The sequence below is a fragment of the Austrofundulus limnaeus genome, unplaced genomic scaffold, assembly GCF_001266775.1.
Source record: "Austrofundulus limnaeus strain Quisiro unplaced genomic scaffold, Austrofundulus_limnaeus-1.0 Scaffold618, whole genome shotgun sequence".
Taxonomy (NCBI): Eukaryota; Metazoa; Chordata; class Actinopteri; order Cyprinodontiformes; family Rivulidae; genus Austrofundulus; species Austrofundulus limnaeus.
In genome coordinates this window covers 149,406-164,375 of record NW_013953020.1, presented here as the reverse complement: position 1 = coordinate 164,375, position 14,970 = coordinate 149,406, and the positions used below count along the sequence as shown (strand labels likewise).

Here is a 14,970-nt window from a genome sequence, read left to right as displayed (position 1 = left end):
TGTGTGTGTGTGTGTGTGTGTGTGTGTGTGTGTGTGTGTGTGTGTGTGTGTGTGTGGTCGTACTGCTCACCTTTCAATCTGTGACAGGAACTTTGTCTCGAAGATGCCCCGAGTCTTCAGCCGCTCTGAGGGTTTGCCTCTGAAGAGCAGGCCCTTGGAGGTGAAATCTAGGAGCACGTTCCTCACAATTTCTCCAAGGTACATCCCGCTGATCATTTTCTCATACCTTCAAACGAAGAGAAATATAACTGACAACTTGGCATATTTACATGGTGGTATAATACACTACTACACTGTTCAGTTTTATTTATTACATACAGTCAAAGCTGTTTTTCTCTACTTAACTGGTTACTATGCACACATATGTACAGTGCGTTCAGGAAAAAAATATGAGGGAAAATTAGCAATTATACCCTTTTTTTTGGGGGGGGGGGTGTTTGAAAGTGAGACTGACTGTACTTTGTTTCTAAAACAATACTTTGCTTTTAATTTTACACATAAATACCTCTGTTTCCCAGGAAAGTTTGAGCAATCATCAACAGCATGATCAAACTGGGTGCAGAAGTCATCCAGTTCACCACTGTCACCAAACGCTCCCCACTCAACATTGACGCACATACGACCCTCGTTTCCCTCCACCATTTCAATGTTGTGCATTTCCTCCATGTAGCAGGCGTTGGTGCCGGTGCCTGAATAAAACAGAGGTGTTACATGTGCATTTCATTAAAAAGTGACACATCAATTAGTTCCTAAAGAAACATCGTCCTCTGTTTACTCAATACATTTAAATATTCTTAAAAAAAAGACAAAGCAGGAAAGGTTGGATGGCAGACAGACTTACCTACAATAAGTCCAACCTCACATTTGGGGTCCTCGTAGCCACAGGTCATCATGGTTCCCACTGTGTCGTTCACTACTGCCACAAAGTTCAAGTCAAATTCCTAAAAACAAAGCAAAACAAAAACAAAAAGATCAATTTACAGCTTTCACAAGCAATTTCACGAGTGCGGGGATAAATATTTAAATGTTCACAATCCCAACTGCAAAAAACTTGGGGCAATGAGTAATTATGAAAATAAAAACATGATGCAATGATTTGCAAATGTCAAACTCATATTTTATTCATAACGGAACAAGAGGGAATGTCCAGGCTAGTATTAGCACATAGAAAGCCTGCCTCTCTGATGGTATGGTGGTGCATCAATGCCTATGGCAGGACGGCTTACACATATTTGCGACGCATGGCTGTCATCAAATTTAAAATGACTTGCTTTTCCACAAAGGCAAACAGTTTGTTTAAAGTATGATGTTAAGAACGCAAAACCCAATTTTTTAAAAGAGATATACTTGTTTTCTCAGTACTGTAGGCACTTAAATATATTTCTCACTGTTCTCACATAAGAGCGTATTTTATTTGATGTATCTTCTGGACAAAATAAACTGCCTGATGCTTCTTTCATAAGAGCAGACTGTCTGTATTCAAAGGTGTGAATCACATAACTAAATCCTTACAGACAATGTGGCTTCAATTAAAATAATGAGGAATGCTTCACAAAAGTATTCACTAAGCAAATGAGTAGGTTGTCATTTTATCTGAACAGAAAGCTCTTTAATGTGAAAATTCATGTTCAAAAGACCCTGTAGGCCTGACACTTAATAGGTAGCAAAAATATTGAAATGATCCACATCTTTTATCAAAGCCAGGTAAAATTAATCTTTACTGATGAATAAACTGTAAAAATATACACTAGTTAACTTTTCATTGCATATTATATCCAGTTAAAGTGCAGAATTATGTGATTACATGGGAACGATCATATTAAAAATAAGGCTGAAACTAAATACATCATTTTCATAACGAAACACCTCACTCAACACTGCTGTCAGATTTAAATGTTGTTTCTGTCTGACATGTAAAATCACCAGTGTTGTTCGGTGTGCTTCACATAAACCATTCCTTCAAGAGAGGAGCAGACTTAGTAACCATATTTTTGTGTTTTACATTAAGAGCCCTCCTACAATCCACATGTCCTATATCATCTCTTGATCAGAAACAGCTGACTCAAAGAGAGGCTGTTAGCCCACAGGTTTACCGTATTTATTCGTGTATAATACGATCTCATGTATAATACGACCACCCCCCGCCCCACCCGCCGCCCTTTTATGGAGCTTAAAAAGCATAAAAAATTTAATCCTCAAACTACGTCCAATTTCATACAGACTTCAAGATTTTTTAGCCTTTGCAGTCTTTGTACATATCAGTAAAATGATCATTGGACTGTTCTTTTTACTTTAACAACATATGTACTAAAAGGTATTTTGACAACAAATATATATCAGCAAACTATGATTTTGAGCATTATATGAATTCTGGCATTTTACACATAGTCCACCAGGATGCACCAACACAAAAGTCAGAGACTTCACACGAGGTTTGGACCATCTTCTGGGGGAAAAGCAGATCACTTCCTACTCGCGAGTGCCCCTCTGGTGGGGAAACTTTTTTCAGGGATACAAACTTTTTCAGAACACCGGTAGACGGCAGCCATTACAGACGAACATGTGTTTGTTGTTGTTCCAGGAGCGGCTCGGTCACAYGCTAATGTCATTAGTTCGTTATTATTACTGAGCTGCAGGACTGCTTTTCCCCCCTTTTTTCCACATCATGTCGCCTGCTTGGATCTGTTACTATCTCGCTCTGAAGCACGGAGGAGTGTCAGAGGTAAGCTCGTTTCAAATGATTTTTATAACATGGTCTCATTTCCGGACTCAGGCATTTTGTGAATGAAGCCGATATTTCAGTTAAAATACATAAGTAAAAATATTTATCCGAGTATAGTAGTACCCCCCAACTTTATGGATGATTTTATGGATTAAATTTTACATATTATAATTGAATAAATACGGTATATCCTTTTCTCAGCATGGATTGTGGATGATTGCTCAGTGCTCAATAAATACCTGAGAATTTTGGGTTATAATGTTAGTGAAAAGGTGCTGGTTTAACTTTGAACACACATGCAGAAAATACAAAAATCTTTATTTTTGAAAGTGAAAATGTGAACTGACCTGTTTGCGGTGAACAGCATCTTTTAGTAACTTAACAACATCTTTCCCTTCACAGTCGCTGGCTTTGAAACCCTTGGTCCATTTTAGGAGGATCCCCTGAACAAATGACAGCAGGGATTTGGTTAGAAAACAAACCTGCAACTAAAATATAATAAATACATTAGTTACAGTTTTAAAAATAAAATGGCAGTGACTGCCTAAAAACATGCACAGTTTGAAGTGTAAACTGTTTGGTAAATGGACTGTACTTATATAGCACTTTTCTATCCATCCAGGACACTCAAAGCTCTTCACACTACAATCTGTGTCCTCATTTACCCATTCACACAGCACTCTATAGATCTCTACAAAGCTAACGTATAATCATGGAGACTAATCAGTGCCAATCACATTCATACACTGATAGGACACACATCAGAGGCATTAGGGGTGAAGTGTCTTGCCCAAGGACACAACTACAGAGACCGCTGGATTGGGGATCGAGCCGGCGACCTTCCAGTTCCAGGACGACTCCCCTARCCACTCTGCCACAGCCGCCCCAAAGCAGTGGTTCCCAACCCTGGTCCTCAAGGACTCCTGTCCTCCATGTTTAGATGTTTCCCTGATTTGACACACGTGGTTTGAATGAATGAGTGATTAACAATCTTCTGAAGACCTGCTGAATAGCAGGGAAACAAGTACAACATTAAGGATGGGGGTCCTTGAGGACCAGGGTTGGGAACAGCTGGTTTAAAGAAAAGCAAGACCAAAAATATTAAAAGGTGCTGTCAGAGGCAGCAGAAGCTGGTAACCACACACTCCCTGAYGGCAAACCTAAGAGACATACAGAAACAGACTAAAGGATTTTGCCTTAAACAGTCTGTGCAAACACTAAAAACCAAATATTACAGTCTTAAAACAGGAGTGATAGAAGACCCTATTGCTCTCATGTGAATTTTTATGGTGTTTTATGTAGGAGATATAATAATTAAAGCATAAGAAAGCTTGGTTGGGCACTCTCTGCATTCTGGGAGTGATTTGTAAGAAAATGCTGTAGCAGGGAGAGTCACACTGGGTCTCTCACAGCTGATAAAATCCTCTAAATTTTGATGTGTAATTTAGGAAATCGCAAAAAAAAAACTTGTTAAAATAAGAAAAGTTTGTTTGCTCAAGTTTTGAAGGATTTTTCAATAGTTACAGTGACATCATCAGCTGTCAGATTAACATTAATGAAAAACCACATTCAAAAACTGTGAATGGGTCAAAATGTAAAAGATATCAAAATGTCAGTTCAGATGTGACATCCAACTTTCTGTGACTCATTTAAAACATGATAATGTTTCTATTRTGATCATTTTAGTGAAAATTATTGATTAAAATTGGGTTTTTGTGCAGTTATTTTTCCCTGTCTCTGTCTATGTYGTGAAACCTACTATCAAAAACAGTTCCAATCTCTCAGACTGAAGAAGTCTCTTGGAGGAGAAACGAAACGTTTCWTTAGAGAAGAACCCGTCCAGAAGACCTACACAAATTTTTTTCTTTTTGATTTTTTACCTGGATTACTGAGATGCATCAGGACACCAAAAACAGTTGCACTTATTCTAAGAATACCAAGAATGTATTTATATTTTCTATGAGGTAAATGTTGTTTTAAACACAACAAARCAGGGAAATAGTTTAATGCATAAAAAGTCAACAGACCTATTGTCAAAAAGGCTGTAATTAAAGATGACAATTCTCTTTATCATTTCAGCTCCCWGTGCTCTTCTTCATCTTCTGTTATATTCTCTACTTATTTTATGCTAACGTCTGAAGTTTAACATCTCATCAGTTTCAAATTAGCTGTAAAGTCAAACTCCTGGCAGGCACTCAAACTTGGTTCTTTTCAGTGCTCYATCACCTCGCATTTCTAAAGCAACATCCATATCTTCTTGTAGTAGTTGCTCCACAGACTAAAGCCAAAAAATTCTCAGCTATCATTTTGATGACTGCTGATCCCTGATAGGATGTGGTAGGTCACAAATATGGTCACATCGTAAAGCGTGGAATTTAGAAAATAAAAAAATAAAAATAAAACCATCTCTGGGGGGGAAAAAGTATTTTATTTGGTAATAAACATAGAAGAGATTTTCCTTCGATGACCTCAGTGCACGTGGATCACAACTGAATGGTAGAAGAGAGCAGAACCACTATAGACTCCAAATGGGATTTTGATTTGTCAGCTATGACTTCCATAGCTTTGGCTCTCATTCTTATTAACCTTTCCCACCCTGTCTATACTGGACAGATTGTTCGTATTAGATAATAAAAAAAAAMCCAGCATGTGCTATTTCTCAAATCTTGGAAACATCCACTGAAGAGAGCACAAATGAAACTAAATGAAGTGTTGTTACTGTATCACTTCTGTTAAAGCTGGACCTAATAAGGTTTAAACATATCCGTGTATATGGAGTGATTGTTTGCAAGACTCTTATTTGCAAGTTTTAACATAAAAGTTTTTTTCTTTTGAGACATTTTGAGTACTGAATTGAATCAAGTCATTTTATTTCACAATAATCTCAAGTAACTCTTTTCCATTGAGCAAAAGGTTGTTGATTTTGACCATAGTATTAAAAGGCTGTTGAGAACCTAAATTGGTTATTTATTACAGGTGTGTTGAGGATTTAATTGTCATTTTAAATCATATTGAAAACCAATAAGATGACAGAAAATGTACCAAAATCACCCAATGACCCTATAATATACAGGCTGATTTTGAGCAGTGGGAGCTACTTGACTGACTCTAGTAACCTTGTCCTGATTTTTGGGCATCAATTAACTTAATTTACACAGAGCTGTGAAGCTGATTAAAGGCATCAATGGTAGCTGATTATAAGAACAAGATTTGAAGGGTCAGTGCATTTTTTTCCAATTTGTATCACCTGTCTGATGAAGACTAAATGAGCTTTTGTTCTGACAAGTAAAATAATTAAATATTCAAAAATAAATAACTAAAATCAAATAATTTTGGCCAAACATCCAGAGGAAGTTTTGTAGCGTCTTTACAACAATGGTTTTAATGAATGTCTGGCTTTCTGTAAATGTCGAGCTGAACTTTTCTTTGCTTCTGTTTATCTTTTTGACCTTGATGTAAGTAACGTGGTGGATTGTCTTTGATGGGGAGCCAAGGCCACATACACAATCACATTCCCAAAACACCCAATTATGTTTCTTTTTAGAAAACCCGTCTGAATTATACCGTATTTTACACATAATGTTTAGAGGCACAGACATACAGTTTTATTTATTGCACAGTTTTTCTAATTGCCATCATCATCTAAATGACACTCCCCATAGTTCACTGATTGTTTAACCTTCCAGCTGTGGTGAGTGCTGAATTAGTACCACTTATTTTTCAAGGTAATATGTTGTTGTGGAAACTAAACTTGTATGATTGAGGCTGACTTTGTTTGCTTCCCGTCAGTGTGACTGGTTAAAAAAACATTCAGCTATTCATAGTGAGCTCTTTGATTACTTAATACCGACGTTCTTCTGAGGAATTWCAGATGTACCTTAGATGCTCTTTACTTTTACTAAAATAAGAAGCATTAATTAGTTCGGGGAAATCTTTAGAATTGTGGTGAAATTACTTGTGTTGTGACTTGGTTCTACATAAATAAACTGAACTGATTTAGTGCCATCTTGAGATCTTTCATCATCCTAATGTCAATCATACCAATAGTTCATGAAAATCTAAAGAAAACAGGTCAAATTTATTGTGCTTTATGCTCAAAGCCAGCCAGATGTAATCCATATGAAATTAAAGCAGTACCTCATCCAGTTTGCTCTGATCACAGGGGAAAGAGAAGGTAAATCCCAGAGGTAAGGATGCACCTTTCATGCCCATGTATTCCAGGAAGTCAGCAATGCAGTGGACAATATGGTCGAACAGCTGGAAAAAAAAGTTGAAGAAAACGCACAGAATTATCATATTCAGTCTTGACTTAAAACTTTGAGTGGTTTTTTATTACATTAATAAAAAAAGAAAACTTTCTTGAAGGAATGAATATTGCCTGCCATATTCAATGCAGAAGTTTTAATCAAAGATCCCACACCATCAGTTAGCTCTCCAAGAGTTGGTGATAACTACAAACACACCACRTTTTAGCCCAGTATCAGTGAAAAAATAACTGAGGTACAGTCCATTACACACATGCAGGCCTTTATAATGCCTTAAAACAGGGGTTTTCAAACTGTGGGGTGCCTCCCTTAGTGTGTAGTCAGTGGTTTTGGAGGCGGGCATAACGTGAATCAGGAAGTGGGTAAATGAATACGTTCACACTGCAGGTCTTAGATTAGATCTTTTTTGCTCAGATATTTTTTTTCAGTGGCTTATCACGATATCCTTAAAAYGTGACCTCCTTCAGACTTCAGTACGAACCGTAGCAATTCAGAGGCAAAAAAGAAAAGTTAAGATGCAACCTGTTGTGCGCAAAGGAAGTCGTCACACGCTGCAGGATTTGTTTGAGGAAGTARCCACACATGTTACATTTATTAGCTTGTGTGCGGAAGGTAAAATATTGATTCCAACAGGTTAGCATTGACACGGTCCAGCGTTAATTTAGCATCATCTGTTGCTGTAAATTTACAGTCATTGAGGGGCTGAAGACATGCAGAGTTCTGTCCTTGAAACTCTCATCAGGTTGGTAACATTAAATATTCTTGGACCGATCCGATCTGCTCACTACTACCTCAGTAAACTAACCAGATGAAACGAGACATCATCATTCAGTCACTTTKTAACACATCTGACAAGTTGTATAGGGCCAAAAACAAATGGATTTGAGTCACATTTACCTGCAGTGTGACTGAAGCCTAAAAGAAAACAAGAAAAGGATTGTTGTGATGTGATTAAAAACAATCWGTTTTTTAAAGCACCGATGTTTAAAAGTTGTACTAAAGAAAAAGAAATAAATCTAACTTTTATAAAATATGAACTAAAGTATAGGAACAACAAAAATATTTTACAAAAATAATAGCAATGACATTATATTTATATGTGTGTGTGTAATTTTTTAAAACCTCTGCCTTAAAAAGTCCTCAWGCCTCCTAAACCTCTTCACATTTGATCACATTACAACCAAATTCAAAAGTATTTCATAGAAATTGTGAGTGATAGACCAACACAAAGTAGTATGTAATTGTGAAGTGGAAGAAAAATATGGTTTTCAAAATATTWAAATTTTGCTGAATCTACTTTTTGGAGTTTTATATCATGTTACAATGTCATTCCCTCATCAAAAACATACTCAGAGTGTTGCTTTGACTCATTCATGCATATTTGAGAAATCCTTAAACCTCCTGGGGTCGGTGTCCTGCATGTTTTAGGAGCTGCCCTGGTTCAACACAGCTGAACCTAAGGAGTGCCTACTTATTAAGACTCTGCAGACCTTGATGGTATACTGAGGAGGCCTACTAATTAAGCACTCCTTAGGTTCAGCTGTTTTTGAACCAGAGCAGCAACTAAAACATGCAGGACACTGGCCCTTGAGGACTGACTTTGGACACTGCTGATTTAGATGGACTATAATGCGAAGTCAAGTTTATTTTGAATACATACAACATTGCCAAAACAACTGAAGTAACACAATAGCTTGATTGTGGTATAGAATTAAAACTATATGCCTGAAAAAAAAAAACATAATACCCCTATTTAGATAAAAAAAATATGTAATAAAAACATCTACAAGCTGAAAATTTTGCCCATTTTCCTTGCAAAATAACTGAAGCTCAGTTAGCGAGAATGGATGACATCTGTGAAAAGCAGTTTTTAAGTCTTGCCACAGATTTTATGGATGTATTCACACTAGGCTTGTTTAGTCCGCTTTAATCAAACTCTAGTTTGTTTGCCTATAAAGTCTGGTACGTTTGGGGAGGTGTAATTGTATAATAAAACTCATGTGGGCCAAAATAAGCAATTTTTGGTCTGCCCAAAAACCTAGGTTTKGATTTGGTTCAAGTGAACTCTAATGTAGTGTGTGAAACCAATGTTCTCTGTGGTCTTCTGCCTCATCTTCCTCTCATGGTGAGCCCGTTGTTGAAGTGTTTTTCTTTCACATATGGTATTTGCCAAAAACAAGAAAGAAATCCTACAACCACTAAAATCTGACATCACTCCATGTTTGTTTACATTTCGTGAAGAAGGAAGTTGTGCTCAGTGTCTTCTTCAGAGGTTTTCATGTCATTTCCTTCGCTGGTTCTTGGTGCAGCCCCACCACAGGCAAAGAGGTGAACAGGTTGCTTTGCAGGGTTTGGTTTGTTTGACACAAGGCAGTATAACTGCAAACCACACCAGATGAAAATGTAAACAAATGTTACAATTCTGGGGTCTCATTTATAAAGGATTGCGTGGAAACCATACTAAAAGTGAACGTACGGCCAAAAGGCGGAAATGGCGTACGCCAAAAAAAATTCAGATTTATAAAACCGTGCGTACGCACGTTTCTGCGCATCTTTCATTTAGAAATCACAGCCGCACGTCAGAGTTTGCGCACGAGGTCCTGCCTCAGGTTCTACCCTCTACACGCCCACACTCAACCATAAACRGTCAATACAAAGTACCTCATGAATGTTAAGATGTATTTAAATCAGTAAGCTGATCAATGCCAACAAAAGTGATTGGTTCAGACACGCTCCGTCATGCGTCTGGAGGATGACAGGTTCTGACTGACAGCTGCTCACGTGAACAGATTGTCTGTAACTGACACAGATTTTCCCTCATTTTGCTTTAGAGTAATCTAATGATTTTTATAAAAAAAACTCAGCTTCAAATTAATTTTCCATCAGAGCCTGAAGGACGATAAAAACAATAAAATAAAATTAAATAAGTCAGATAAAATTAAAAGTAAGTCCACCGCTCTTCTCCTCGTCCTCTCCCCCTCCTGCCTGCTCTGTTATCTGCGACAGACACCCCCGCCCCACACACACACACACACACACACGCACGCACGCACCCCCCACGCGTGACAAAAACTGGCGAGGTAATGCGCCCTGCGCGTGTATCCAAAGCGTGACTTTTGCTGTGTGGGATTTGCGCACGGGAACTTTGATTTAAGATTTAAGTTTTTTTTATTTCAAAGGTCCTCATGGCTCAGCAGCAGAAGCACACATATTACTGTTAAGAAAGCTGATGATAAAGTTGAATAAAAATCTAAGTCTGATGAAGGTAAATTAAATATCTGACAGTGATCTTTACACAGTGGCTATAATTCCTCACTTCACCATCTGTGTCGCAGCTTCACGTCTCCAAAATRAGCGTACGCATGGGTCAGAGCTGGCGTGAGGCACCGCACATTTTCACGTCAAGTTTGGATTTTATAAATCACAACCTTGGCGTAAAAAGTGGCGTACGCAAGTTTCTGGGCTCAAATTGTGCGTACGCCAGTTTTATAAATCCGACCCCTGGTCCCTAATCGAACACAGTCTACCAGACTATCAAGTGTGAATACAACCTAAGTTGGACTCAGGTCTGAACCAGACTGGTCCATTCCAACACATGAATAGGCTTTGACCCATTCCATTGTAGCTCTGGCAGTTTGGAGTCTTGTGGGAARGCGAACCTACAACCCAGTCTCAAGTATTTTTCAGCCTCTAACAGGTTTCCTTCTAGGATTGCCCTGTAACATAACACTATCCATTTTTTATCAACTCTGACCACACTCTGTCCCTGGTGAAGAAAAGCATTCCCACGGCGCGTCACAAATGTAGAAAGGTTTAAGAGGAATGATTCAAATACCAGGAAATAAAAGCTGACATTCAGAACTCTTGCCTCATTCTAATCGTTTGATCTTAAACCCAAATTACCCCCAAAAAATTACCTTTGGAGGGGACTGTAACTGAAGATGACACTAAAGAGATGGAACCCCACAAAGTCCATTACCTCTTCCCCTGTGCCCTGCATGGTCTCCTGAGGGATACTGTAGATCTTCTGGTGCATATCCACTTTTTGTCTCTTTTCACTTCGAAGTCTCACCAGAAGAACTCTAAAGCTGGAGCCCCCGAGGTCCAAAGCCAAGAAATCCCCTTGCTCTGATCAGGACAAAACAGTACAATTTTTTTAGAAAGTCTTTATCCCATARTAATTCTATGGCATTTTACCTTTAACCTACCTGTTCCTTCAGGAGTGGATCTGACATAGGTGGGGAGCATCTTGACGCTCGTCTGAYTGTGGGTTTGCTTGGACAGGCCTAGAACCATCCCCTCCGTCATCCTCCTCTTGACCTCAAGCAGCTGTTCCCGACTCAAACGCAGCACGTCGAGGATGCGCTGCCGCTCGGCTTGCTGAGCAGCGACACGGTAGGCTACTGCTGTCACCATGGCTGCACCTTTCCCGCTGCCACACTGTGACTGCAAGAAGCGCACATCACAATCTGGAACAAGTCGCCGCAACATTTTCTTCAGCCTTCTGGGAAATCTAAAACAAAAGAGACATTTTCTAAATAAATGTTCCCCGGTGGTGTACAGTTTTCTTGGATATTAACAAGATGGGCAATAGAGCAGGGGTGTCAAACTCCAGTCCTCGACGGCCACTATCCTGCATCTTTTAGAGGTTTTCCTGCTCCAACACCTGATTTTGATGGCTAGGTGATTAACAGGCTTCTGCACAATTTGAAGAGTTAATTCAATCACTGAGTCAGGTGTGTTGGAGCAGGAAAACCTCTAAAAGAYGCAGGATAATGGCCCTCGAGGACTGGAGTTTGACACCYCTGCAACAGAGAATCATTTTACTTAGGCCTGAGTCACAYTACAAGATTTTAAAGCAATCGGCCGATTTTCAAAGACTGAGAGAYTCCACACGAGGATAAAAAATCATGGATTTACCAGGTTTGGTCCTACAGTGTGTGGTGTACAGTCACACAGCAAGAGACAACACACCACACATGAACAGATATTTCATTCATGAACATTCAGTTGTCAGATATTAAATCACGCAAGACTTTCTGAAATCTCGCGAGAATTCATATGTCCGAGGAAAAATCTCACGTGACCTCCAGAAAGACGTGAATTCAGAGTAAATAAACATTTGCAACAAGGAAGAAACAATGTTGATCGTTTGCGGACTATTTTTACAGAGGAAAAACAGAGGAAAAACAATTCCATAGGACTTTTAACATCCAGCGAACTTTCTGGTGAGTCATGACAGTTTTTTGTCTTCTGTATTTTGGATTTCCCTCCGTGTTTACGTCACCTCRCTTTCTGATTGGCTACACGTCTCATTCATTGGGCTGAGAGCTTGGTTGAACACTATGCACACGGTGATATCGGGCCAAAAAAAATCAAACATGTTGAATATCCCGGATTTGAGGTCGGAGCGGTCCCGACGCCCTTCCGAGCCCATTAGATCCCTCTTTACTCACCACACACAGTGGGAATATCTGCTATGATTATCTTTAGAGCCATCATGATAATCTGGACTTCCTTAAGATTGCCGGAAGGGCAAAAATCGGCCTGATTTTCTTGTAGTGTGACTCAGGCCTTATTTGTGGACCACTTTTATATTACGTTATAGCCAGAGAGAAAATTTGGACTTTGTTTTTCCACAAAGGATCATTGTGTTGCTTTTCAATTTTCAAAGACAATTAATACAAATGTTCTTATATACTGTATTGTCTCTTCGGAGGAGTGCTTGTGATTTGTTGGTGTCTCGGGGAAAACACAAGAATCCCTCAAACATGCACATCCTCAAAACTAATAAAAAGATGATTTATATCTAGACAAGCACTGGGTATTTACAGACACAAAAAGGGAAGAAAGCATGGCTTTTGGTGATTGACGTTTGTCTGACATTTCCTCTGAATTATCCATTATGTCAACCTTTTAAACTTCAAATAAACTAATTCTTTGACCCTTTGTTGCTTCGACTGTGTCCTTAAATCTCTCTCTTGTGCTACTTTCAGTACACATTATAGAGAATAGAAACATGAATGGATGCATGAACATAAAGAACTGCGTTGCTTGTCTGTTTTTTACCTGGTACCTTTTCTCTCTTTAACTTTGTTTTTATGTTAGAATACAACTAAGACAACAATAGAGACCAACCTATTTATCAAAAATTAAATAAATACTACTACGAATGCAGACAGAGGAAATAAAATGATCCCATTATGATGTATTTAAAATAACACAGATTTACCAAACAAAATTTGACACATCTCCAAAAAGGTAGCCTGGTTAAAACCAGACCCGTCCTTCACTTTGCTTCGTACAAGGGTCTGGACTTGCTGCATAGAGAATTGTTTCTTGCAGGAGGCGTGGCCTCTGCTGAAGCATGTGTGTGTTGTCGCTGTGACGGAGGCTAAGCTAAGAAGCTAACCGGAAATCGCGTCTGCTGTAAGCAACCCTACTGAGAGGAGAAAAGTACCAAGCCGTAAGAGACGACTGTAAATGAGAGCTGCTGCTTTGTCAGACAAATTTATTTTAATTTGGAAGTCTTATCAACACAGACTGGCTTCATTCACTTCCCCCACTGCCATATGCTAAACTAACTAGCAGACACTGCGCAGAACATCRACGTCATTCAAAAACTCCTCCTTCGGTTTGCTGATTGGCCCAGGTAAAATAAACTACAAGCAGACACTGCGCAGAAAATTGACGTTCTGTTCTCTGATTGGCCCGGCTAAAAATCTGCCAGCGAAATCCATCTCAWTGGGAGAAGTCCCAGACGGAGMAGAGAAGGGAAACTAGAATTGAGCGGAGCTGCGTAGGAAGGCAAGGGCCAGGCTACCAAAAAGGTGGAATTTCATGTTTCACTGGTTGTACAACTGAATTAAAGTGGCAGTGACAAAGAATTTGTGATGCTTCATAAAGCTGTATTATTGAGGAGACTATGTGGACTGGAAGGTTATATTTAGCATAGAAATAAATAAAAAGAATAAAAGGAACTAGGGCAACAACAAATAAAACAAAATTGCATGAGATTAAAAGCCCCTCAATCTGCATTTTAAGCAGACAGATATAACAATTTTGTAATCCATTAAAAAAGTTAAGCACACAAACAAAATGAAGGACCTCCAATAGGAACATTACAATAATTAAATACTGTAATCAGGGGTGTTTGTGTTTTACCTTGACTATAAAGATRTCTGTGTGTCTGTGTGTGTGCACTGAGGAACACTTGTGTTCAGTCAACCACTTCTGATAGTGACAGAACAAAGTGAATTATAATCAGATGAGCATCAGTGCAGATTATTAGGTTAGGTTTAACAGACAGGCCTTAAGCCCATATTTTTATTCATGTGAAAAGAAGACTGATGTACTGAATGTAACTCTTAGGAACTGGTCTTGTATCTAACAGAAAACTGACAGAGATTTTATGAAACACAGAGAGAAGTGACAGTTCGACATATCTCCGGTTGTAATTTTCATTGTGATCATTAGGCTGGAAAAATATTTCTGTAATGCACAGGAAATGAAGCACGAAAATACACAACTTTGTAAATAAAAACTTGAAAGTCAGTCATGCTGATGACAGGGGAGAACTGTGTGAATGAGCTCCAATTACGTAGAAGGCTTAAACAATAAACATGAGMTTACATAGGCTTCCTGAAACACTTCAATCCATTTCAACCCAAATACGCTCAGGGACCTACAGGTACACAGGACGATTAGTGAMGATACACTCTCAATTGCCTTGGTCGTGCTCCGTCTTGAAGCCGCTCTATTTCATTCAAAGCAACAGTTAAAAAAAAAAAACAAAGCAACTCGACTTATATTCTGTAGTTGAAGAGGTTTCGCTTCCCAAGGGAGATTTTTGTGGTCACRTCTCCCGTAAGCCAGGCAAACAAACACACTAACAACTCACTGTTGTTAGAGGAGTCTAAGGCTACGTTCACACTGCAGGTCTTAATGCTCAGTTCCGATTTTTTGAAAAAATCCGATCTTTTT

General features: G+C 38.8%; 1 protein-coding gene across 1 annotated transcript in view; it reads right to left on the bottom strand.

Moving 5' to 3' along the window:
• The window catches only part of hk2 (hexokinase 2), a 70,540-nt gene that overhangs the window by 15,092 nt on the left and 40,478 nt on the right, over positions 1 to 14,970 (bottom strand). The window contains exons 10-16 of the mRNA XM_014027133.1: positions 11,196 to 11,500; positions 10,967 to 11,115; positions 6,860 to 6,979; positions 3,070 to 3,165; positions 842 to 941; positions 506 to 689; positions 71 to 226 (exon numbers count right to left, since the gene is read on the bottom strand). Coding sequence (XP_013882587.1) covers positions 71 to 226; positions 506 to 689; positions 842 to 941; positions 3,070 to 3,165; positions 6,860 to 6,979; positions 10,967 to 11,115; positions 11,196 to 11,500 — 1,110 coding nt within the window. The remainder of the gene's footprint in view (positions 1 to 70; positions 227 to 505; positions 690 to 841; positions 942 to 3,069; positions 3,166 to 6,859; positions 6,980 to 10,966; positions 11,116 to 11,195; positions 11,501 to 14,970) is intronic.